Source organism: Eretmochelys imbricata, chromosome 5 (genome assembly GCF_965152235.1).
Source record: "Eretmochelys imbricata isolate rEreImb1 chromosome 5, rEreImb1.hap1, whole genome shotgun sequence".
NCBI classification, from domain to species: domain Eukaryota; kingdom Metazoa; phylum Chordata; order Testudines; family Cheloniidae; genus Eretmochelys; species Eretmochelys imbricata.
This window is the reverse complement of record NC_135576.1, coordinates 100,192,871-100,219,697: the sequence shown is the minus strand read 5'-3', so window position 1 is coordinate 100,219,697 and position 26,827 is coordinate 100,192,871. Positions and strand designations below refer to the sequence as shown.

General features: G+C 40.7%; 1 protein-coding gene across 1 annotated transcript in view; it reads right to left on the bottom strand.

Moving 5' to 3' along the window:
- DOCK8 (dedicator of cytokinesis 8) overlaps positions 1 to 26,827 on the bottom strand; it is a 132,815-nt gene that overhangs the window by 91,813 nt on the left and 14,175 nt on the right. The window contains exons 2-4 of the mRNA XM_077817612.1: positions 20,147 to 20,243; positions 13,787 to 13,962; positions 8,306 to 8,377 (exon numbers count right to left, since the gene is read on the bottom strand). Coding sequence (XP_077673738.1) covers positions 8,306 to 8,377; positions 13,787 to 13,962; positions 20,147 to 20,243 — 345 coding nt within the window. The remainder of the gene's footprint in view (positions 1 to 8,305; positions 8,378 to 13,786; positions 13,963 to 20,146; positions 20,244 to 26,827) is intronic.

Genomic DNA, 26,827 nt, shown 5'->3' with positions numbered 1-26,827 from the left:
TGTACAGTGTAAACAATAAAATGCAATACAGACTAAAGAATATTAATAGATTCCATTTCAAAATACAGGCTGTCTGTTAAACAGGGTAGCAAATGTACCGTTAACTCTGATTTTTGAAAAGCCAGATAAAAGCAGAGAGGAAAAATACCTAGCATGTGGTAGTACCTCCAATAACCAAAAAATAATTTCATAAACTGTGATTATTTAGTATTAAAACCATCAAAACTTGGCATGGAAGAAAAGTCTGTATAACAAATCCTATCTGTAAATGTTATCAACAAAATATGACTTTAATGACCATAATGGTCAAGTGCAGAAGAGGCAAAACAAAGAAATGTATTAGTGGATGTGTTGGAATGTGTACTTTAAATAAGAAACCACTACTAGGTGTCAAGCAGATCCTAGGATACAGCATGTGCTGACATAATCCATACTACAGTATAGTAGAGTGCAATCATTTGTAAATCCAGCAAACCCCGATGACAAGAGTGTTTTACAGTAAAGATTCCAACATGACATCTCACAATAGTGACAAGGCAGCGGTTCAGTGTATTATTATAGAAGACTGCAGTATACTTTGTAGAAGGAAGCATTCACTTACTATGGATTGCAAGTGGACTCATTCAGTGAACTGACACTTAAATTACAGCATTAAAATCTCACAAAGGTTTAATGATTGGACCATATTCAATGATAGCGTAGATCAGTGGCTCTTAACTTGCAGCCCAGTCAGCACACAGCTGCTGCCCATGTGACATCCTCAGGGCCATACGGGTAGTATTTTGGGCGACCAGATGACAAGAACAAAATATTGGGACACGTGGGGGGGAGGGGGCAGCCACAGGCCCCTCCCCTCCTCCCCCCACCCCCCCCCAAACCGGCTCTAGGTTTTTTGCCACCCCAAGCAAAAGAAAAGCCGGAGTGCTGCCGAAGCAAAATATCAGGACAAATGGCAAAATATCAGGACAAATGACCGTACATCGGTCGGGATGCGGGACAAACAACTAATTATGAGTCCCAATTTTATCAGGACATCTGGTCACCCTAGTAGTATTGGATGCAGCCCACATACACATCGTGGGCTGATATGCGGCCCACAATCGTAACTAGGTTGAGTACCACTGGCGTAGATGTTTACATTAGTTTAAGTTAGGTACTCTATCAGCAGCTGAGGTGTGTGACATGCCACTTATAATGCATGCTGTTGGAATTCATACAATTTTATCTAGGTTCTTCTGCCATGATCATCACTGTAGTGACAAAAGTACAGCTGGGAGTGAGCCTCCCAGCCTGGACAGACAGACCTGTGCTAGTGGGGCTTGTGCTAGCATGCTAAAAATAGCTGTGTGGACATTGTGGCACCAGCCCAAGCCTGCCCTGTCCCCTGAGCCCAAGCTCAGATGGCCGTGTGTCTCCAAGCTCTCTCGTTACTGGAACCCTGTGTGCTGCAAATTGATATGGCAAATGCAGTTACGGGAATGGTCTTGCGTACTGACCTTTACAAGGCACATTTAGTACTATTTTGGGGTTTAAATCAGACCATTAGGTCTGCTTGATCTAACCTAGTATTTTTGTCTTGGTTTCATCTGCATAGCCCACATTAAAATTTATAGGAATCATGAGTTACAGTTCCACACATCTCAATGAAAATATTATTCTAACTGCCTCAACAAGGTTAAGATATGCCATAGAAATGAATTCAGGACTTACAATGACATTGCTGAAATGATGGCACCTCTTGTTATTTTATTTTTAAAAGCTATCTCACAGGTGTGAGAACCAGCATGCATGCCAGATCTAGGACAGCGTGTTGTCTTGCAGTAAATAATATGGAAGCTGGAACTGTGCTTAGTTTAATGATGGACTGAAAATCATAGAATACCACGGTTGGAAGGGACCTCAGGAGGTCATCTAGTCCAGCCCCCTGCTCAAAGCAGGATGAATCCCCAATTTTTTGCTCCAGATCCCAAATGGCCCCCTCAAGGATTGAACTCACAACCCGGGGTTTAGCAGGCCAAAGCTCAAACCACTGAGCTATCCCTCCCCCCTCACTGAGCTATCCCTCCCCCAAAATGGCCGCACACTCATAAAGCAGTCCATGACCAAAATCCAAGAGACCTCTTCAGTTCACAACAGTTCACAAGTTCCATAGCACAACTCTATTGTATTGGTTGGTCTGTTTGATTTAAAAAGTACAATTTATTCAAATAGTTATCATACATTACAATTCCCCTTTAATTCTGAAGGGGTATTTAGTAACTTTCAGAGCGGTAAGAATGAGATCTTTATTGAGGATACTGAGAGGCCAATATTCCTTGCTGAAAGACCTGCACTGAGGAGCAGCCTGGCCCCATCATGCACAGCAAACTGGGTACCTCGTGAGTCCTGACCCTCTTCCTCTAGCGCCACTCATTAGCCTACAAAGATGATCTCTCAATACTATGCATAGATAAATGTGTTGGTCCTAACACACATGCTGCTTTGTTTGTTTGTGATTGTTTTAAATGGAGCTCCCTTATATTTTATTTAATGTAGCACACCCAATGCATTCTGTGTTTGATATGGTAAAAGACATGCACAGTCTCATTTACCCTCAACTTGCTCACTCAGTGGCCTTTTGGTGTGGAAAACAAGCAGAAATGTCTAACAATGGCATTGCTGGCACACTGCAAACTAACTGTCAGAAAGGAACAGTAAGGACTACTGCTCTCCCAGATTCACTTCCCAGATTAAATATCACAATCTTGACAAGCAAAAGGATCTCTAGGTGAAGTGCATACAAAGAGGTAGGATGGAAGGCAAAAGGGAGCATAAAATGATAAAGTGTTGCAGATCGGAAGAGTAAAACCACAGGAAGTTTGAACCCTAACTCTGCGGGCAACAAGTTCCATAGCACAACTCCATATTGTGAGGAAGGCTGCTGTGGCGCTATTTTTTCCCTGCTGCTGCTGGCAATTGAGCCAAACACTACAGCAATGTCATGGCTTAACATTGTTCAAGAGAGAAATTAGGAATAAGGAAGTAGATATCATGAAACAGGCTTAGTGATTTAAACAGAAATGCAATGAGTTCAGAGCTCTGTTGAATAATTTTAACAGTAAAGTCTTCTACATTCAGCATGATATTCATCAGGTATCCAAGTGACATTTTAAGTGCCATATCAGGAATGCATACATTTTGATATGCTCCGTACTAACATTTTATAGCCAGTCTCCTTCTCTCAGTTAAAATATTCTGATTTGCTCAGCTTCCTTTCCATAACCTTTCCAAAGCAACAGCTAAGCACCTTAATGCCTTGATGCCTTGCATAAGTGATAATAAGTAATTATGGATCAGGAAGACACTTTTTTTGCCCTTATATTTGGAGAGTAACTGAATTATATGCACCAATGTGTCTGAATTATAACTGTTTACCCGTACACTGAGAATGTAAAATGAAGTCATAAAAGAGACGGCACCATTCCTTGACATCCCTGCTCTCCTTGAGTGTGACCTTATTCTAGAATTGCCTTAATCACCCAGGATGAAAGACAGGAACTCTAAGCTGTTTTATTTTAAAGTCCCTAACATTCAAAAAGAGGTTTTATTGTTCCTGGAGGTAAAGCAAGAAACCACCTAAACCTCAGCAAACAGTTTTAATTATTCAAGTGCTTAACTTTCTTGTCAACCACTGAACATACCATAAATTACATTTTTTCCTCCTGCTTCTCCAAAAATTTTCATGGAAAATACTCACTTTGAAAAGTTTTTCTAATACCACCACATGACGGCAGTTAACATTGACAAAGCGACAAGCCCTGTTTTCAGTGAACAGCCCAAACTACTGGCCTAGAAGAAGACACTCCCGCTCTAAGGAGTAAAAGCAGAGCCTTCCCAACTGCTACAGCAGCCTCTGGGCTGAACAGCGCCCCCAGCCATCATCACACTCCCAGTCAATGACAGCAGTTATGGATCTACCAGCTATCCAGTCACGGATGGTGGCCAGTATTCAATAACATGCAAGAAACCTCCAGTGGACAATTATAGAAAAACTTGCAGTGGGAAGCATCAGAAATAAGTGGTTGTCTTATGTCCTGAAGAATGAGGGTCGTACATTACAAAACAATTATTCTGCCTAATGGAACTTGGGATACTACCCCTATAAATGTCTAACCCTTTTTTGGAGTTTTGTAGTGTTTCAATGAAGACCCTCTAAGCCAATAGGAGAGAGTTCTCCCATCGGCTTAGTTACTGAGAGGCGGTAGCTATGTCAATGGGAGTATCCGCCGGTCAATGTAGTGCTGTCTACACCAGGGGTTAGGTCAGTATAACTATGTTATGTCAGGGGTGTGGATTTTTACACCCCTGAGTGATGCAGTTATACTCAGATAGGTCTGTAGTGCAGACCAGAGCAACTCCATTTTTCCTCCCTGACTGAATCCTGATCTGACAATTTCTGCTGCCTATTCTACATCTCTTTCTCTTCTTGAACCCCCACTCCACCCTCTTGTCTCTCTCCGCAGGAACTTTCCAATTTGTTTTTAGGTGAAAGTTGACAAATGACATCAGCTTCCTCATTAATCCACATCTCTGAAGGGTGTTTTTCTGCCACGCCTCTATCTGCTCCCTAGATCTTCTGACCTTCTTTCATTCCTTTCAGCTGTACATCACCACTCCCTGCAGCTTCCAGTTGAGAGGAAAAGTGGGTGTGAAGAGGGCTCCTCAGTCCTCCATTTCAGCAGTTCTCAAACTGTGGGTTGGGACCCCAAAGTGGGTCACAACCCCATTTTAAGGGGTCACCAGAGCTGGCATTAGACTTACTGGGGTCTGGGGCTGGAGCCGAAGCCCAGGCCCCACCGCCTGGGGCAAAAGCCAAAGTCTGAGCCCCACGACCTGTGGCCAAAGTTCAAGGGCTTCAGTCCTGGGCAGTGGGACTCAAGTTACAAGCCTTCCCACCTGGGTTTGAAGCCCATGGACTTTGGCTTTGGTCCCCCCTGCCTGGGGCAGCATGGCTCGGGTGGGCTCAGGTTTTGGTCCCTCCTCCTGGTGTCATCCAGTAATTTTTGTTGTCAGAAGGGGGTCGCAGTGCAATGAAGTTTGAGAACCCCTGCTCTATTTATTGGCCCCAAGGAACTGTGGTTGGCCAGGCACAAATTAGAGCAGCCTTTGAGTAGCATACATCTCAACTCATTCTCAGCTCAGTATTGAGGCAACCATGTACCCATGTATATATACATATTATATATATTCAGCAGAAATATATACACATGCAAAATACTTTTGTACATCTGAGGATTTCAAAGCACTTAATAAATATTAAGTAAGCCTTATAATGCCTTCCAAATGGAGTATTATTACTATCTTTTTACAGATTGACCAAGGCATAGTTTAAATAACCTATTCAAGGTCACAGCAAGATAGTAGCAAAATCAGGAACAGAACAGAACCTATATTCCCTGGCTCCCAATTCTTACTTTGATTCCTCAAATATTTTGATGCAACTGTTCACAAAAAACACATGTGCATAATTCCCTTTACCCGGATGACCAAGATAGTAAAACATACCATAAGCCTGAGTATGCGTGTGTATAGGAAACAGTATTTGTATGACTTCATTTACATCTATATGTACATAATTCATCAGAGCATTTTGTAATATTCTGTATATGCTGTTGTCTGTTTCTATTACTTTACTGCTTACTACATTTGTGTACACAGACAAATTTTACAAGGTAGTCCCTTTATAGATTAAATGAGGCATAAACTTGCAGGGCACTTACCAAAAAAAAATTTGTAAAGGGAGTCACAGTTAGAGAGCATCCATGCTCTGTGTAGTGTAGATATTCAGAGTGAAATGCACTGCTAGCTTATCATTAGTGACTCTAGGGTTGCCAGGTGTCCGGTTTTTGACCAGAACGCCCGGTTGAAAAGGGACCCTGGCAGCTCCAGTCAGCACTGCTGACCGGGTCGTTAAAAGTCCGGTTGGCGCTGCAGGCAGGCTCCCTGCCTGGCTCCGCGCAACTCCCGGAAAGCTGTCAGCATGTCCCTCTGGGACATGTCTCTCGACTGTGCTGGGAGCCCCTTACAGGCTTGCTGTCAGCGTGGGGAGTCCCTTCAGGCACACTGTCAGTGCTGCCCTAACTCTAACCCTGCCCTTAATTTCCTGCAACTGTGAAAATTCAGATCAATAAAAATTCGGGGGGCAGGGGGATGCTTAAAACCTGTAGTTTTATGCAACTGAGAAAATTCAAACCCATAAACATAATTTTAAAATGCTGGAAAATAAAAAAAAATTGAAATTACAAAAAAAAAAAATGGAATTCAGCCAAGCCTAACCATAGGATCTGATTAATTTACCAATTGCCAAAAAGGGAGTTGCTAACAAACAATGCACTTCAGCCTGGACACCCACAGAATCCCTTTAACGTTTTTTAAAATACTTCTCAAAATAGCTAATGGAAGCTGAAGCATTTAGCAACTCTCAAGCCCTTGCTAATGGGGCTCTTAATAGGTACGTCACTGACTCTGCACCTTGAATTACACTGACCAATATAAACTGAGGGAATAGCTTTGCAACTGCTCAAAGTATTATCTGAAACAAGGTAGCTGACTCTGACAGTATGCTAACAATCATATGACTACAGTCAATTCTCATGGGAGAGACAGTGACACAGAACTCATGCTTAGGCTACTGGCGTTGTGTTTCTCTTTCAAGTCTCCAGTGGAAATCAGTTTATCTCAAAATTCTAAGTTGAGGTTAAAGAAATGACACTCTCAGCACAATTTCAATCCACATTTTGCTTCCACTTATTTTGATAATATCAAATAAGTTAAAGTACAAAACAGTTCACTAACCACTTTATTGCTGAAGGAGGTAAATCCAGCAAACCTACTTGACTAATACTGCTCTTGAACGAACTGCGCTTGGGATGTCCTGATGATTATTGGACACACTCCACAAGAAACTGTTTCCAGTGCATAGGCATGTTCTGGCAGCAGTGGAAGTCTACCCATAAATGGTATTTCTGGCTTTGACATTCAATCTGTTATCTGACAAGAGATTCTGAAATAATCTTTGAAACCTGGCTCTCTGTCGAAACCGACAAAGGTGACAGAGCTTTATAAATTAAACCAGCAGGACAGATTTAATTCTTTCTCCATCTCTCTGCAAATCTTCAGAGACACAGGTTCAATAGCATTTAAAACGTTTTAAAAATACAGACTCTAAAAAGCTCTATTGCCTACAAAAGCCTTTAAACTAAGGGTATGTCACTATGGCAATCACAGAATTTGATTGCAGCTCATGTAGACGTACCTGGACAGTCTAGCTAGCTCACATGCCAGAGCAGTGAAGCTGTGACAGCACCAGCTTCAACACAGGCTGTACAAGCATGGCGGGAACCCTGGTAATTATTTGGGCAGCTAGTAAACATTAAAGCCATGCCCTTGCAGCTTGACTGCTCCAGTCCAGTACCCAACCAGCTAGATTAAAACTAGTTTAGATATCTCCACACGAGTTGCAATCAGAGCCCATGATTAGCTGTCTTATATAAACACTTAAGTTTGTGTTTATACCTTTGAACTCAATGGAAATACACATTTTTACTTCCTTATCCCATCTTATTTCTAATGATAAAAATGACATTTATCTAGAGATCTTTACCCTGACAGATCCCAAAGCACTTCACAAACTTAAATAACATGTAAACTCTGAACAGGGATTCCCTTCATCCACCAGTGAATTACAAATATCCTGGGGATGACACAGAAAAACGGTCTAACAGCACACAGCAACACCACATACAGTTTAGGACAGGAAATGAAGAGTACCTTATCATATTTAGAAAGAAGACAGAATTTAAGTAGAGAGAATGTTATTAGTCAGTTTGGGATTTGGTCAGGATTTTGTGAATGGTGCCATGGGAATTTTAATGACCACAAGTGATCAGGACCTCCGTTTCACATCTCCTCCCAAAAGTGGAGTATGTGAATCTATTTAAATAGAGTCACATGGCTATTGTGTAGCAATTAAAAATGAGTAGTATAAAAATACACTATTGATATTGCACAGAAATCATTCATCACTTAATATGAAATACTTCCCTCTGGATTTATTGTTCTTCTATCAAAAAACGAAGCAACTGCAAGAATTTTTAACTATAGTGCATCTGCCCAAACAAAACAAAACAATTTAAAAATCGCACTGAAAATGCACTATTACCTTCAGCTATTCAAAATTCTCTTTTGTGGGATTAGTTATAACAACACATATTATGTTAAAATACAGAAAGGTATTTGCTGTTTTATTTGCAAATATGTAACTTACTTTCGATTCACAATCAGCCACTCCCGAATATATGTCTGAACACAATCCCTGACATGTGGATCCAATTCAACACTGTGAAAGATAATAAAAAATACATGTTAATACTTTAAAAACATTGTCATGTCTGAGAAGTGGAAGATTGATCTGTACTACATGCGTTATCTTGCTGGAATATTTCCTACTGTTCTGGTTTTAACAGAATTAACTACTTACCACTCAAGGTAGCTCACGAATACAAGACTAATGCAACATTTTATGGCAACCATAAAATACTGCAAAACAAAAGAAAGTGTCCAGGCATGAATGCAAGGTCTCAGACAGGATCATAGTCAGAGCAGCGAGCCCCTCCTGTCCCTCATGCCACTGCAGCTCCATGGCTATTTTTAGCAGGTTAGCTCGATCAGCACTAATGCAGGTATGTCTCCTTACGCCGAAAATTACACGTTACAGCTCCAGTGAAAACATACCCTAAATTAGCAAACAATAAATTTCCTGTAACTGGTACAGCATTTTTTGTTGTTTGGTTTTGATTTTGTAGTGTAGGTAAGATCCTTTCAATTGGTTTGGCTGGTGATCTGTCCTCCCTGCTCTCTCTACAGGACACCTCAGAGTGTACTGCCTCATGTGCTCCTGTGTGTGCGTGTTCTCCAGGCCCTCTACCTCTTGCTCAGGCACTGGGGGACAGCTATGAAGATTTTCTCAAGGTACAGATACTACCATAGTAGATGTGAACATCCAAACATGGCTGGGGTTATGTTAAAAGCCGCTGTGTGCACATAAATCCACAATGGCTGTTGAAGCTGGTTAGCTGAACTTGTCTCAAGCTAGTTACTATTGTCCCTGTACTGGAGATAGGGTCTATAAGGACTTTACCCAGCATGAATCTATACATTCTTCCAGTGAAAAGAGAACACTGCTACTCTTCACTAACACTGGGGCCTACTATCTAAAACAAATAAAATAAAAATGTTTTTTTTATTTTGCTACAGAATGAAACAGAGTAATATTTTTAATCATCTATCTAAGCAGGAGCTCCAAACATCAGAGTGTTAATGGCTTCTAATCTGTCCCAGAAAAAAAGAGTTTATTATTATAAGTCACCACAATCTTTATGTTATTATATGAATTATTTTATACAAAATGATTTTTAAACAAAAAGCACCCTCTGTGCAAAATTTTATTGACTATTCCAGGATTTATATGATGGAAGAAGCACTGGAAGTATTCTCTGACACATTTATAAGCACTCTTTTTCATGTAATTCATTATGTGCTGCAAAACTAGATATTTCTTTCTCCATGTGAAAACCAAAAGGAAAGAAAAATTATCCACAATGAGGGGAAAAATAGGAAGAAAATACTTATATTTAAGTTCATGATTACTAAATGTAGAGCAACTGCATAAGAAAATGTTTAACTTGGATCAATCATATGTGATTTTGAGCACATGGTCTACATTTTAAAAGATGGCTTGGCTGAGTGATTTCTAACGAAGTAACAAACAAGGCCAAATACTACTCTTGAGCCATATCCATAGAACTTCCACTGACACGAACAGCAGCTGTGCACTTGGATCAAAAGCAGCATATGGCCCTTTATGCTTGGATTTAATTGCCATCTCGATGTATAATACTAGGAGATCATACAAAATCTATGTTAAATAATTAGCGTGGATATGACTTAACCCAACAAAAGCAGATGAGGTTGAAAATCCATCCTTAGCTTGCCCAAGTCTGACTATTATTGAAGGTACTGCTGTAGAACATTTAAGAGTTCTCTCATGATTTGTGGGCACTTATACATACCAGGACAATTCTGATCTTAGGGACACCTATGCAACTCCAGATTTTTTCCATTTTCTGACAGGAGTTGCACAAGTTTAAATGAGGACAGAATTTGACCCATGGGGTCAGATTCTCAGTTGTGTTCTGGCCCCTTTGAACTTCCTGAGCGGTGCACAAGGCCAGAAAGCAACTAGATCTCCCCCGCTGTAAAATTTCTGGAATAAACTAAACATAGAATTTCTTCCACAATTGAATTTTTGTGCTTTTCACTCAGGCACAACACAATGAACTGGTTTTGCATTGTTAGCTTTCTGTGAAACAGGGGAGATCTGTAGTGGAATGTTGCCGACTTCAAATTTATCTAGATGTGACTGCTTGCACACCAAAATTCAACTGGTATGGTTCCATCTGTCTGTCACACACTTGTATTTATAGTGAAACAACCCAACATTATACCAATTTGCAGAAGAACAGTTTTGCACACCTATTCCAACTCATAATTAGAGTTGACCCATGACACAGTTAGCTTTTGACTCTGCTAAAACCTGTTAAAAAAATTCTCCAAGGCATCATTTTTTCTAGTTCAAAACACTCTACTGCTCATAGTTTTAGTCTTTCTCTCTAGCTGTCTTAAGTATTTCCAAGATGCCCATCATCTGTATGGGAGTACCACTAACAGTATTTAGTACTTATTCAATATTTAATCTGATTCAAAGCCCATTAAAGTCAATGGAAAGACTCCTAATGGTTTCATTGGGTATCAGTTCAGGTCCATTGTGCTTTACATGGTTAAAGTTATTTCCAGAGATTACCAAATTTACCCTCACAAAACCCCTGTGAGGTAGATAGCTATGTAAATATTATTATCCCCATGTTACTGACAGTGAAAATGAAAGAGGGGGGCTTAGTGACTTGCCCAAGGTCACATAGCAAGTCAGTGGCCGAGCAAGAAACAGAACCCAGTTCTATGCTTAGTCCCTGGTGCTTCATCCCTATATGACCACAAATGCCACCCACTCCCAACAAGTGGAGGAACTTGATGGCAGCAGCAAAGGGGGACAGCCCCAGGAACAAAGGAGGAAGACACTTGCTGAGGGCACCAGGTACCTCCCCACTCCCTTGGAGTCTCTGGCACCCATTGGTCGGTTGAGAGGAACGGGATTCTGATTGGCCTGCATCTCCCAGCTCCAGGATTGAATCTGGAGCACGAGGTGCCTGATTCCAGCAGTTTAAAGTTCATCCCTATATGACCACAAGGTGCTCAGAGACGCAGACAGATTAACGAATGCCAAGCCACTCAGATGCCCAGCTGCAGCTGTTCTTTTGGTCTGTTCTTCTTTTGTCTCTCTAATCAATTTGGTTGTGATCAAATTGTTTAGACACCAACAAAGAAATTGTGTTTTTTCTAAATTTCACATTGAGCTTCTTAATACACCTTAACAACAAAAGCAAGCTACATTAAGAATTAACGGTGTGCCCTTTCCTATACACCCTCCATTAGGCTTAAAAGAAATAGAATGGAAGTGTGTGTACTGCTTCATTTTTTTTTAACTGTGGTCATTATCGGCCCTTTAGAAGAAAACTGGATCTCTTTTGTTTATCTCTGAATTCTGAAATATCGGAAAGGAGAAGAGCAGAGATGGGCCCAACTAGAACTCTGAATCCAAACATGCCCTGAACTTTGGGGCTGGTTTTGATCCAGATTCAAAACACAAAAAGGGCCAATTTTACCTATAAGAAAGAGAAATTAAGCTCTGGCCCTTTCCTTCCCCCATGGTCTACACTCATTGTTGCTGTCTTTTTGAAGGAGAACCCACAGACCTCAACACCCTTACAGGCTGTATAGGGGACTACCAGCTGCACACTTTCCCACACTGCCTTTGCAGGGGATGGCTGCCAGGTAACCCCTGCCGCGACTTGTCCTGTAGCTGCCAACAATTCCTATCAAGCCAGCATGGAATAAGCTCCTTCTTAGAACTGTTCTTGGATTTTTTTAAAACATCAGCAATTATGACTGTCCCCACACAGCCGAGCCCTATGTCACACATGGGCCAGCCAGGATACAATCTGCTCCCTCACAATTCTAGCAAGTGGCATTATTAGATCTTCCTGGAGTCCTTGCATAGTTGCTAAATCCTATACGTTTTGGGCAAGCACTCCGGCTCCAAAACACTTAGTCTGGCCTGAGCTTCCAGTATACCTACTGCTGCAGCAGGAATGGGACCTTTGCTACCAATGCAGCTACGCCAATGGCAGCCATCAAAATAAAATGATTTATTTTAATGACTCAGGATCAAATTCTGCACACATTTACTGGACCAGAACCAATGTCTGCAGGGTGACCACCATTTCCGCACTGCCAGCTGGCAGCCAAGACAAAGCTATGACCAATGCTCTGTAATCCCTGGGAGACTAGGCACCACAGGCAATGCCACCCACAGAAGATGTGATTGGCAGCACCCCCATTACCGCTGATTGGTTCAGATCCACTATTGAAGCATGGAGGGCAGTCTGTACAACAAGACAGATCCCTGGCCTGCTACTGGGACAGAGCCTGCCTTATTCCAGCTTTGGACCCAGATATACTTCTGCCTTCCCTGTCTGTAGGTACACGGTTCTGGGACCCATGGCTGAGGCATCCAGTTTCTGACCCTTGGATTTGTGTCCTGACTCCTGCTCTGACTTCTAGGACTGACTGCATGCATCCCACTTCCTGACACCTACCCGCTGTGCCACACCTGTAGGACTTGCATGATACAGACTGTAGATGAGTGTAGAATTTGTCACTAGCTGCTTGATTCTTCAGCCCTTATATGCATGTAAATACCCCCTTACTCTCAACAGGAGTAATACACACATAAGGGCTCCAGAAGGGGGCCCTAAGTCTTCTGGCTTTTTTTAGAGCAGAGCTACCCTAAATAGCTTAAACATATTTCTGCAATTCTGCTGCCACAGTGGCAGTGCTTGGCAAATTGGTACCTGATCCAAAGGCACTGGAAAAATTCCCCTGGATTTTAGTGGACTATTGTTCAGACCCTTGGAGTGATTGCCCCAAAAATTCTATGCGGTGGGGAGAGATCGGCAGCAGGCAGGCACGGGAGGAACACGGGAGGAGAACAGTTCAGGGGAACAAGTTTAGGCTGAAAGTGGCTCTCACATTTAGGCTCTCGTAGAGAGCTCTAGCCTCATGCAGTGGCAGCTGCATCTGCTCAGGCAATTATGCAAGAAGTGTGTGCGCTGTAGGGGTGGGGGAGCTGAATCAGGCATTTTCTACTATGAGTTTAATTAAATAAACCAAGCTTCAAAACCACTGTTTTAAAGGGATACTGTCTTATTAAATACCTTGGTTAAAAACTCTATAACTTGTGGATCATGATCTGGATGGTGAAGAGGCCTTGCAGTCCCATCATGTGCATTTATTGGAGAAAATTACAGTCTCAGAAACAAATCCCTTTTCCACCAATTAGATTACAATAGTCATCCATGCCTTTGCAGAAGCATTTTCATAGGCTCCCAATTCCGCAAGCTACTTACCTAACTTCAATATGTGAGCACCACTATTGAAATCAATGGGACTGTTCCTTGCTTAATGTTAGGAAAGTGAATAAGTGCCTTGCTGAATTGGAAACATATGAATCTGCACACATCCTTTTCAATACCTTTTTAATCACACACTATTCCAGATAAGCTCTCCTTACCCTTCTTCAGGCAAGGAAGGCTGCAAAGTCCTGCATTCTTTTGGAGTAAAGACAATGTCCAAATCATCTTCAGGAAAGTCACCAAGTTCTTGCACAGTTTCTGAGTCTAAGTTGTTCAGCTGTGTCATCAGGAAACCTTCAAAATCCACTGGTTCCACTGCGTCATAAAACGGAGGCTGGAGAGAATAGAAATAAATAGCTGTCTTATAGAAATGTGGGCTTTTAAAAGAAATAACTCAAGCTTATTGCCCCTACTAAACCTAGAAAGCATGTCTCTATTCCTTTATGGCGTGCAAGTAAAATTCTTCAAAGAATAAAATGGTTAGTGAAGGATCGGTCTAAAAATGGAAGGCGCAGAAGAGGAAAAAGTTAATTAATTAGAAAATAAACACAACATACTAAGTTTAGGCCCAAATCTGCAGCTCCTCTTCATTCAGAACTTTCACTGACTGGTGGAAGTGAGGGCTGGTTCAAGCACATCTGGGGCCCCCTACAGGCCCATTCAGTTGGACCACTACTCCATGCAATCATTCAGTCTCCCAGCCCAGGCTGATCATTATAGTTGTGAGAAAGGGGGCAGAAGCAGAGATAGATAGGAATGGAGAGGGGCTGATGAGGAGACCCAGAGGCAGGGTCAGGAAGCAGACAGCATGCAGGCAGCAGTCAAAGGGCATCTAACATCCTCAGTAAAAGGCAACAATATCCAGGCCATGATGGCTGAGTCCCTGAAGCAGGAGCAGAAGCTAAGGCAGGTCTGAAGACCCTGACACCCAGCCCAAACAATCCAGGCCAAAATCATCAAAGTGGCACACTATTTGGATTCCTGTCTGAAATACTTTGATCCTGATTGTCAGAAGTGCTGAGCACTCAACTCCAAATTAAGTCCATGGGACCTCCAATAAGATTACCATCCAAAATATAAGCACAGGGTTGTTTTCCCACCTCTCCCTAGAACAGATGACTTTTATTTTTATGATATTTTCCTACTGTCACCACAGTAAATCTTTAGAAACACCTGGAACAGCTGTCTCCATCATCAGAAACCTCAAGCATCTGCCACTTCTGCAGTATATTATGCTGCAACTTAATAAAGCCAAAGGATGTTTAGTCATGCCTAATTAGCCATTCTGAGGTGGTACATCCTCTTCAGAACAAAGTTTCAAAACATGTGAACCCTTCCAATGGCACACACTATCAACTGGCTTGTTCTTTTTACTTGCATAGTCACAACAATAGTGACAGAATTTCCTACTGCAGAATGGAAAAGAGACTATGAAACAGCATCTTAGAACAACGTCACTTAGAATGATATATAACTTTCTTTTATATAAATGTACAAGTTATTGCAAATGTAGAGGGTACTGCTATTTCTTTTTCCTTACTGTGTAACTAATACAAAATAAGCTGCTTGTATGAAGACAATGAAACACTGTCCAGTCATATTCAAAAACTATTTATACCCTATTATAGGTTTCCATTATAAGTAATGAAGTGAGTTAAAAGACACAGTTTAAGATAATCTATCTTTCCTTTCCCGTGAGCTCTGAGGAAACCTAAGTACAGTGTGACCCATGAAAGATAATTACAGGATTAGAATAACTAGTGTACCAATGGGAAGTCCACTGGAGTATATTTATCAAATCAGCCTATTAAACTATCCTTGACTATCAAGAACAAGGACTCTGTCACAACAGTAGCCCAAATATTGTAAATGACTGTTTCCTGAAAGTACCAAAATAAAAAAGGGGGATAAACATAGATCACATAATTCATGCATACTGTTCTATAGCTGGGGATTATAAAAATATTCAGCAATTAAGAAAAATAAGGCATTTGATGTTTCTTATACCATTACAACCTTTATATTCAATATTACTACAACTAACTACTCCATCTGAGATTTATTCTATTTGCATGCAAGGTTCTTTCATACAAATAAAAACTATGGACCAAATCCTGAAGTCCTTATTGAGGCAAAACTCTCAGTGAAGGTAACACATATTTCAACTGTGTACAAACTGAGTAAAATATAAGAACTTCAGGTTTTGGGCCAATGGCAGGTTTTGTTTTTTGTTTGGTTTGGATTTTTTACTTGTAAGGATCTTTGGATTCAGCTTTATAAAAAGGGGTTTTCCAGCCCCCTTTATAGAAAATTCGAATATAGGTATTTTACATTTCAAAGAGCAAAATTTTTATTAATTCTTACTTTGTCCTGTTTACATCTTGTTACATATTATTCTTATCCTTCCCTTTCTACATCAGTCATGTTCCACTTTTAAGAACTTGAGGGTATTTTCAGTAGCAAGTGCTTGTATCTATAGTAAGTGTATCATGAAACTCCATGCCCAGATACATCATTTACAGAACCAGGAGGAAAAATTCCCCATATGCTGATTGTCAGAAATGTTCAGGGTACTACTCTCATTATATTTACTGTATGTGCTGCCAGTGTTATATGGACAAGTACATCTATATTGAACTCAGATCATGTATACATAGTTGGCACTGGGCATTTGACGGTGCTTTCCATGTGTGCGGAAATCCCCAACTACAGGATTGTCAGATCATATCACTGGATAGTTTGCAATTGCTCTTAAAAGACTACAGAGCTAGCTGATGCTGAAGCACCTTCAGCAAGACTGATATGGACTTGAGCTTTTCCTTTGGATTGCTATTATTGAAGTATATGTCCATCTCTCCCAGTTGTCTTCTCACTACTAGCTTGTTGGGCCAATCAAGTTCTTTAAAGGGGACGATAAACCATGAACAGGTTGATTTTTGACAAAACACAAGCCACAATGCATGAAATCCTGGACCAATTGGAGCAAATAACAAAAACTTCCATTGACTTCAATGTGACCAGAATTTCACCCCATCTCTCTAGATCCTCTGTAATCAATCTCATTGCATCCACAGACTCAGTAATTTTGTCTCAGTGGGACAATAGGAAACACAGCATCTACACATGATGCTCCATAGTCACTAAGTTCAGGCAGTCTCTGGCACTGCAGTCAAAATATCCTCAAAAATATCCTCTAAGTCCTAAAGAACTATCGCTAGTTAAAGCATTATGTAGTAATTAGGGCTGTCAATTAATTGCAGTTAACTCAAGTGATTAACTCAAAACAAATTAACTCGATTAAAAAAATTAATCGTGACTAATGGCAGTTTTAATCACACTGTTAAACAATAATAGAATTTATTATAAATATTTTTGGGTGTTTTTTGACATTTTAAAATTTATTGGTTTCAGTTACAACACAGAATACAAAGTGTACAGTGCTCACTTTATATTATTATTTTTGATTACCAATATTTGTATTGTAAAAAAGATAAACAAAAGAAACAGCATTTTTCACTTCACCTCAGACCATTTTTGTAGTGCAATCTCTTTATCGTGAAAGTGCGATTTACAAATGGAGAACTATTTTGTTACATAACTGCACTCAAAAACAAAACAATGTAAAAACTTTAGAGCAGGGGTTCTCAAACTGGGGGTCGGGACCCCGCAGGGGGTCATGAGGTTATTACATGGGGGGGGGTCACGAGCTGTCAGCCTCCACCCCAAAACCCTCTTTGCATCCAGCATTTATAATGAAGTTAAATATATAAAAAAGTGTTTTTAATTTATAAGGGCAGGGTCACACTCAGAGGCTTACTATATGAAAGCGGTCACCAGTTCAAAAGTTTGAGAACCACTGCTTTAGAGCCGACAAGTCCACTCAGTCCTACTTCTTGTTCAGACAAACAAGTCTGTTTACATTTATGGGAGATAATGCTGCCCACTGCTTATTTACAATGTCACCTGAAAGCGAGAAAAAGCACTGCATGGCACAGTTGTAGCTCATGTCACAAGGCATTTACATGCCAGATATGCTAAACATTTATATGCTCCTTCATGCTTTGACTTGTAGATTGCACTATCTTTTGTTTATCTTTTTTTACAGTGCAAATATTTGTAATAAAAAATAACAAAGTGAGCACTGTACACTTTGTATTCTGCATTTTAACTGAAGTCAATATATTTGAAAATGTAGAAAAAAATCCAAAAATATTTATAATAAATTTAATTTGTATTCTATTATTGTTAACAGTGTGATTAAAACTGGATTAGTCATGATTAATTGTTTTAATCTCACAATTAATTTTTAAATCATTTGACAGCCCTAGTAGTAAGACATATACCTGCAGATATTGTTATATAATGTTCCATAGTATTAGTTTACAAAATATTTTAAAAAATGAGGTAATTTAAATGTATATAAGTATATCTATAATCTTTTTCTTTTTGCTGAAGACATAGTGTTTTGCAAACAAAACGATGTTGCTTATTAAAATCCAGTTTTAAAATCAACCATTGTATTTACTTTCCAACATCACACCACCCACTTTCATCAATCAAATCAATCGCATTTTATTTTGGCTTCTAACTTGTCTAGTTTAGGTGGCAATAATAATCTTTATCATTTGAATTATGTGCTCTTAACTTTTGCAGTTTTGCACATTTTCTAGATAAGAATTTTAAAAGGGATGAAAGAATAAAGCTAAATAGAGATGGAACATAATAGACTAACAGAAAAAAATGCAGATTTTCAAAAGAAAGGTCATCATTGCATCTTATGATACACTGTTGTACTCCCCCCCCACACACACACACAGCACACTCTATCCAATGAAGAGCAATTTAAGCATCTTACAGAAATAGCCATAAATCACTACAGCAGACATACCTTTTTAGATGATGGATTAGAGGCATGTAAGTTGTGACAGCTCACAAAATGGCGGCTACAGGAAGTGAAATGTAATGTTACCAAATTTCCTAACAGCAGAAGCAGGTTTCTGAGAGCAAAAGAAGAAAGAAAACCCTGCCCTCACCACAGCATTTCAAACTGAGGAAGCGAGCAAAACGCTAGTGGTAAGCCCTGACACACAGGAAGTGAATGCTTACAGTATTTCCAGTTTTCTCAATCGCTGGGGCACAAATACTCTGCCTGTTCCTACTACTACTCAGAAAAGAGTCAAAATCCCATTCTGGTTTTATTTCACAGCATGAGATACTCCCAAATCTCCCCTGCTCTTGACGGGCCTTTAAAAAGATCTTGCATTTAATGGGAATACATTTCCTCTTGTTATAATAAACAGGGGCTACATTCCTCCCTGTGTGACATCCAGCAGGTTGGAGAAGATGCTGAGGGGGCTATGCAGCACCTGACTCAAGCAGAACTAGGCCAGTGACTTCCAAGCAGTGCACACCAACACACCTATTGCACCACCTTTGAAAAAGGTGTGGCATACTACCCCTTCCCTGTCCAAGCAGCTTTGCTGACTGGCATGGGGGAGGGGGAGGAGCCACGGTCCTTCTTAACCCCTTCCCCATTCAAGCACCTAGCACACTTGCGGGTAGCAGGGATCACGTTGCCCTTCAAGATTCTGGACAGTCCCTGCATAGGAGCATGAGATGAGATACCTTTTGGCCTCCAGGTCTGACCCCCATTGTGGAGAGCTGGCCAGAATTTGGCCCGTCAGTTGTTAGCACATGTAGGAAGAAGTCAAATCTGGAAGGCATTCCCTTGTTAAGTATTTGGCATTGAAGACCTTCCTGAAAAGGCTCTAACATGGAATAGTATAAAGCTAAACATCCAGTCCTGTCTCTTTGCTCTCTATGGCTAAGTATTTGAAACCTAGGCTGGAGTAATTCAGTTACCTCAGTGCATCCAAAACACAACCAAACCCAGTGCTGACAATCAACCTACATTAGGTTAACTGCTGTTGTTTGTCAAATAATTTACAATAAGGAATAAATACAAGAAAATGGTCACCTATCCACAGACAATCACAAGAGAAAAAAGCACTGAAACTGAAGTATGTTGACAAAATTTGTTACCTAGCGGTCCAACTAATGCACAGTCCTCTTTCCAATGAGTGCCAAATGCTTCATGCTATGAAAGTGTAGGAAATCATGCGCTGACCCATGCCATATGGGTCACGTAATGCCCCTTTTTATTCTGGGCACGCACCCGTCTTTGCAGAGCACCTCCGGTCAGCACACAGCACACTCACCTCTGTGCCTATATGTGCTTACAGGGCAGGGCTCAAACAATTCCAGCAAAAAGCCACAATCTGCACAGTCACTTATTTCCTTTGATTTATGCTACTCGATCTCAGGCCCTGGGCATCACTGACAATCGTTCCAAACAAACAGGTGCCTCGGCTCACATTGCAGTAGTTCTATTACAGCCTTATGCAGAGGGCAGCAGAAAGCAAGATCAGCCCCCAAGAAGAGTTCAGTGACCCCAGCCTAAAAACATAAATCAATATAGATGGAAAAACTATACATAAAAAACGAATCTCTGTACTTACCAGCTGAATAGAGCCAGAGGCGCTTATACTTCGTAGACAAAACTGTCCAACACTCGGTTGGAGGGTAAATTGCTTCCTTATTTCTGCTGATGAATGCCTTTAATTAAAACAGAAAAACTTAAATGACAGGTTTCAGAGTAACAGCCGTGTTAGTCTGTATTCGCAAAAAGAAAAGGAGTACTTGTGGCACCTTAGAGACTAACCAGTTTATTTGAGCATGAGCTTTCGTGAAAAACTTAAATGTAGTGCAGTAGTTGTCCACAATTCAAAACCAACTGACAACAAATGTTAAGGGCACACTGGTTAATTTCAACTCTACATTTATGAATATCTGAGGTTCAAATAAGATAATCAAATATTTTTCCTAGAGTTTAAGCAGCTTAATGATGTACTCTAATGTTTGGAACCATATTTTGATTATTCCCTGCTCTCCTCTTGCTTTGTAACAAGTGTTAGCCTTCACTGAATTGTTCATAAAACGTTTACAGTCCTGTATTCTCAGGATTCTGTTCATTCGCCCATCAATAGATATAGTGCTATCTAAGCTAAATTCTTGGAACTGAGAAACTAAATATAAACTGGTAAGAAGAATTTGACCCAAAATCAAGTGTAATTGGAACATGAGTAGCAATATTTAATAACAGTCTGCAAATTCCGTCCTGCAAAGTAACTACTATAGAGCAAGAGAACAGAGAGGGACCACCACAGAGGGAAAACATTTTTAATGAGCTACTCATGGACCAAAAAAAGCAATAAGACAAGACTCCACTGACCGAACAATAAAATCCTATGCTCAGATCAATAACACAGCGTGCTGTCATTAGCACCTGGAATCAAAAACACCAGTCCAGAACATTGTAGTCTTAATAAGAGTATCAGTTGAATGTATAAGAGTGAGATTTTCTAAAGTACTCACTGATTGATTTCAATGAGAGCAGAGATAGGTCAATGCCAAGCGCTTTTGAAAATCCCAAGGTGATTGATAGTACAGTCAGCCAATCAAACCCATTGAGTTAACAATCCACTAATCAGATTCATTGCATTAACTTTCTTTAATAACCTCCTGGTAAATATTCTATGAGGCTCAGGAAATAAATAAAAAAAATACATAATAATGATTGAGTAATTTTTGTTTTTGTTTTGAAGCTGGTTATTTACATATTTTACCTTGGGAACACGGGGCATGATTCTCAAAGGTGCAGATGGCAATTATGTGCCTAACTCCCACTGAAAGTCAATGGGAGTGAGGCATTTAATTGCCATTTGCACTTTTGAAAATCTTCCCCACAATAACTTCTTTGGAGAAATCAAGAAAATATTGTCACATGACCATGGGATGGGATATTTAGCAGGATCCACTAGAGTCCAGAGTGTCTAGTGGTAAAAGCAGGATATTGGGAGCCCATGAGTCTATTCCCAGCTCTGCAACTGACTCACTGAATGATGCTGAGCTCAGAACTGGATTTTCAAAAGATGCTGAGCACTCACCACTCCAAATGAAATCAGTGGGAGCTACAAGTGTTCAGCACCTCTGAAAATCAGGCCCTTAATCTCCCTCACACCACATTCATCCCTGGTGTAATTTTTCTGAAGTTAATGGAGTTATATCAGCAATGAACCTGATCCTCAGTGTTTCAGTTTACATTATCTATGTTACAGTTTTGTGCTGCCACCCATCACTATAGTATCTGAGCCTCTTCCAAGTCAAACAGACCGGAAATAGCATAGTCCCCAGTGGACTTCATGCAGGGTCGGGCTCTTCTCCTTTTTCAGGTTATAGAAGGCTTTCCTTGGGGTAGGGTTATATTTAAGTGTGGTAAAGGAGGGTCTGGCTTCACTTCAGACAGCATTATTGCTTTGGAACAGGTCTCAAGTTTAAAGGAAATTAGGTAGTCCAGTCTCCCATTGGAGGAGAATCAGAAAAGTTCTTTGTTATATGGGACAACCTGCACGGGGTTAGGGAAACATCATGATGTGGTGAACTGAGAAGGCTCTTCTCTCCCCAGCACTCCTTCCTCTAATGCTAGTGAGCATTATTGGGTTCTTCAGCCATCTGATAATCAGACTTATCAGATCCAACAAGATGGGGCTTCCCTGTTCAATCTGCACCTTCTCTTCTCCAGTCCCCAGCTGCCTGTGAAGCAGCTGTTAATTCAGGGTCCTTGTCAAGTGTGACCGAGACTTTGCTTGACTCTAAAAACAACAATGTTTACAGCCAGAGCAAAAGCAGCCCTGAAAAGCCGAAGTACTGCTATGGAACAGGAAGAAAAGATATCACAGAAAAAATATGTTCTTACTCAGTATTGGCACTACAAGGCTTTAACAAGCCAAAATGTTGAGGGATTCTTGAGCTGATTCAATAGAGAAATAAGTGTTTTTAAAACATCAGTAAAAAGGCACGTAGGGGAAATCCGTGGTTTTCCAGTGTCTGGTGTGTTTAAGATAATATGGGCGACTTTTAAAAAGAGAACAAAAACTGTATAGCAAGTCGATTTTCTTCCAGTTCATCTCCCACTACAAGTAATCTCTGATCATGTGTCTCTCACAGCATGAAGTAAGTCTCAGTTTTACTGAACCCAGGATTTTCCTTTGAAGAGAATGGGCCAGGTTCTGCCCTGTGAAGCATACCACACGAGTCTCATTGACATTAATGAAAGTTGTAGCAGCATTCATCTGCTGGCAGACTATGGCTAAATGTTTTCCAAAAACAGATGTCACTCTAGATGAGGGGATAACATGTCTCTAAATTATACAGGTTGTGGGGTGATTAGGCCCCTAAAACAGGGCATTGTTCTGAGCTACAAAAGGGAAAAGAAGAACACAGACCAGGACCCAACTCACCATTTGGTGTAAGCAGATGCAACTCCGTGGCCTTCAGAGGAGTTATGCCCCTTACAAGAGGCAATGCGTTTAGTATGATCATATTTCCCCAATGGAAAAATGGGACACCGCAGGGGGCTAGCCCGAGCCATCCCTTTCTCCCACCCGCCCGTGCATGGGGCTGGCCTGAGCTACTTGTCCGAGCTCTGCCTGCCCTCAGCACGAGGCTGGGGCTAGCATCATTGCTCGCTTGAGCCCTGTCTGCCCCCCGCATGAGGCTGGGGCTAGTATCACTGCCCGCTCGATCTCGGCCTGTCCCCTGCACGTTCCTCCGCACTCCACCTTTTTTGACAAAAGTGAGCATTTGTCCCATTTGCTTTTGCCAACTGAGCAAGTTGGAAAGAGCAAATGGGACAAATGCCCACTTTTTCCAAAAAACTCTGGACGGCAGGGACAGGGCTTAAAAAGGGACTGTTCCAGCCAACATGGGACACACGATCGGTCACCCTAAATTAATTTGATCCCACAGATTTTTCACTATCTAACAGAAGGAATAAGTTTGAAAAGGAACACTACAATATTGAAGAAAAAATTACATACATTTACAGGAAATTGATAAAGTAAAGAAGGCTGGTTCAATTTAATAAACTTTAGATACTGAAGTAGATAGTATATCTTGTTTCATTTACGAATTTAACTATTTCTGCTAAATTAAAAATATTGTGCACTAGGATATCTGTACTACATGAGTTTTGCAAACAAACTCTGCTCGCTAGCTAGATCTACAACGACACTCACTGAGAAAACAAGAGCCAGATTTTACCCTTAGATATACACAAACTCAACTTCCATTGGGCCCTGATCCTATAGAAATGACTCCATGCAGGTGCAAGGGTCCATGTGTTGAACCATTTGCAGGACCAGTTTCAGCCACTAGTAGTTGAGCAAGCATTCCTGAGATCAGAATTGGCCCCAAACATATAGATATGGCAATAACAGTGCCGTGCTCTTATTTGGTCCCTGGTTTTTTGCGTAGTACTCAATGAGACAACTGACTGTAGAGAAAATGTCATAAGGCTTGATTCTGCTGTCACTAAATTCAGAGGTGAAATTCCCACTGGGTCAGATTCCATGTTGCAGTGATCAGTAGGCACAACCCACAAGAAAAGGAGAGGGGTGGGGGAAAGCAAAGGTAGCTTTATGCCAATTTTGGGCCTCCGACATTTTTGGCTGCACTTGGGGGTTGGAACAGTCCCTGCTCCTACACCAGGTGAATTTTCCCAGGGGCCCATTGACTTTCAAGTAGTATATGCAATCCTGCAGCAATTTTTCCAAACAGCTCATTATAGTTGTGACTTAACAGTTCACCCCCCCCCGCAGCTAAATCCTCTCCTAAACAAAGTATACAATTTGTATAATACTCTTAAACCAACAGTGCAATTGTGGTTACAGACAGCAGGTTATTAAAGTGTAATTAAGCCCATGGGCCACATTCAGAGAGTACTGCCGGTGCGGAGCTCATTGCAGGACAAGGGCATCAGAGCTAGAACATGATTTAGGTTAGTGATTAGGCCTAAATGATACAATGGAACAGAAAAGAAAATGAAAACAAGTTACCTTCTCTGTCTAGAATATTTTAGACCCTCTCTTGGACACTCCTAATTGACCTAGTTCACTTGAGCAATAATTTAAAATGGTGATAGCTCGTCTCTTAATTTTATGCTCATGTCATAAAACCGCAGCCAAAGCCCACTGAAATCAGTAGATTCCCAGCAAGATCAAGGACCTCTGGGTCAGGCTCACAGCATAAGGAGAACAAGTGGCTCTCCAAATTGGGTAGTACCAGTCACATAAGTAGGATGAGGGACAGACAGATCACAGCTATAAGTGCCCAGAAGAGGGAGAATCTTCTGATGAAGATGTCCAAGAGAAGATATTCAAAAGAAAAATCACTACTCATCAATAACTCTATCCACATACAGTTGTATGGAAAGCCAATTGCAAGGCAAAACGATGTCTTGAATCACTCTCAAAAGCAAAAATACTAATTAGCAACTGATAGGTAAAAAATTCACCAATCGCAACAAGAAAGAAACAAAAGTATTAGAAATGAACAGGCCATTATCAAACTTCGAACATTCATATGCCACGAGCTTCCGAGGCCCACAATGGAATGGTAATGCAATTAATTCATTGCACTGTGGATGAGATGAGAGAGGCTGAGTGATCCCCCGCTGAGGCACATTAGTCTGCGCTACAAAAAAAGTGCTGGAGACTAATCACATGTAAGAGAAATATGCTTTTGTATATGGACAATCATTGTATCAATATTAGGAAGTAATATAATGAATTGTCTTTAAAGCAAAGATACAATTGCACATAACGTATGTAGCAGATTCTTAGGATTTCACTCTAAAATCTACCCGTCAAAGTTTTCCTCTTTTGAACTGGATCTGCTAAAGACAGATTTGGAAAGAACACAGCAGGCACTGTGGTGCCACGGTGGTCAGAGGTACAGTACAAAACTTTGAGTAAATATAAAACAGAGCAGAAGAGAATGGTTTTTAAGCTCACAGAGATCTTTCATCAGCTGGAAAGTGGAAACTTTTAAATAGAGAAAAGCTGGTCTTAAAGGTAAGTGTCTGTTGTATACACCTTTTAGTTGACATCATTCAAAGGAAATCAGCAACTATCTAGTTGGAGGAACTGGTGAGAGAAACTTTTATCACTCAAGTTATCTATCCAGCCAGTACTCTTAGAGAATTGAGAACAGGCTTCTGAAAGAGCTTCATTGGCTACAAAAAACCAAAGAGGTTAACTAAAAAGGGGGAAAGGAGGAGTCTCTCAAAGGATGGGTGTATATATGCATTTACACCGGGGCGGGGGGGGCGGTGGTCCATAAAATACAGCAGAAAAAATCTTTATTATTATACATTGACTGGTTTGGCTTCTCCTACTTTCTGTAAGAAAAGTAACATTAAACAGAATTATGCATCCATTTATGATTTTCTGTAAAAAAACCCAAACATGTTGCCTATGCTTAACTTTATGTTAAACCTTTGTTAATCTGAGGAATGGACCTGCTTGTCTAATAGCGATGAAGCAAATCATCTACTAAAATAATTCTTCTGTGGCTTTATTCTCAGGTTTGAGAGTTCTCTGGTTGCAACAAAAAAAAAATTCTGCTAGAGAAGAAAGTAAACAGGGCGGGGGCGGAACCACAACAGGTCAGACTACAACCCAGCTCTTTAGCTATAAAGCATAGAAATCTATCTCAGAGATTCTTTTCCCTTCTCACTACCAATGGAAGTATTTTCTTTTAACAGAGTTCCCTGGTTTTCCTCTAAATTTCTAATCTGGCCTTCAGGTACCACAGCTCTGCTTCATTACCTCCTTCTTCACAGGTGTGGTTGATCTGGGCTAGCAGTTCACTCTTTGTCTGCTGCTGCTCAGATAGGGCCTCTGCACTCTGTCATGGCCTTATTCGGGGTCTATCAGTTTAAGAAATACTCTGCTTAGGAAGAGAACAAAAATCCCAGACTGGACAACTGAATTTTAATTGCTGGACAGTCGTGCAACGTCTTCCCAAAGTCAGCATGGGGTGCAGCAGACTGTGCAGAAATGGATGAAGAACTCTGGGACAGAACATCATCCTCATCTTTATGTTGTCAGCTAGTTAGTAGGAAACTCAGGCAGAAGGCCAGTTTTCATTTTCATCCGTGGTTAGACATGCCAGTCATTCAATGCACTCAGAATTTTTAAGCACTCCTGTTTAGCTGCTTGTTCTTCAGGGAGAGGAATATAACATACACACAAATTAACTTTAAGTAAACTATTTCTGGCAGTGTGGGGGAAAGGGCA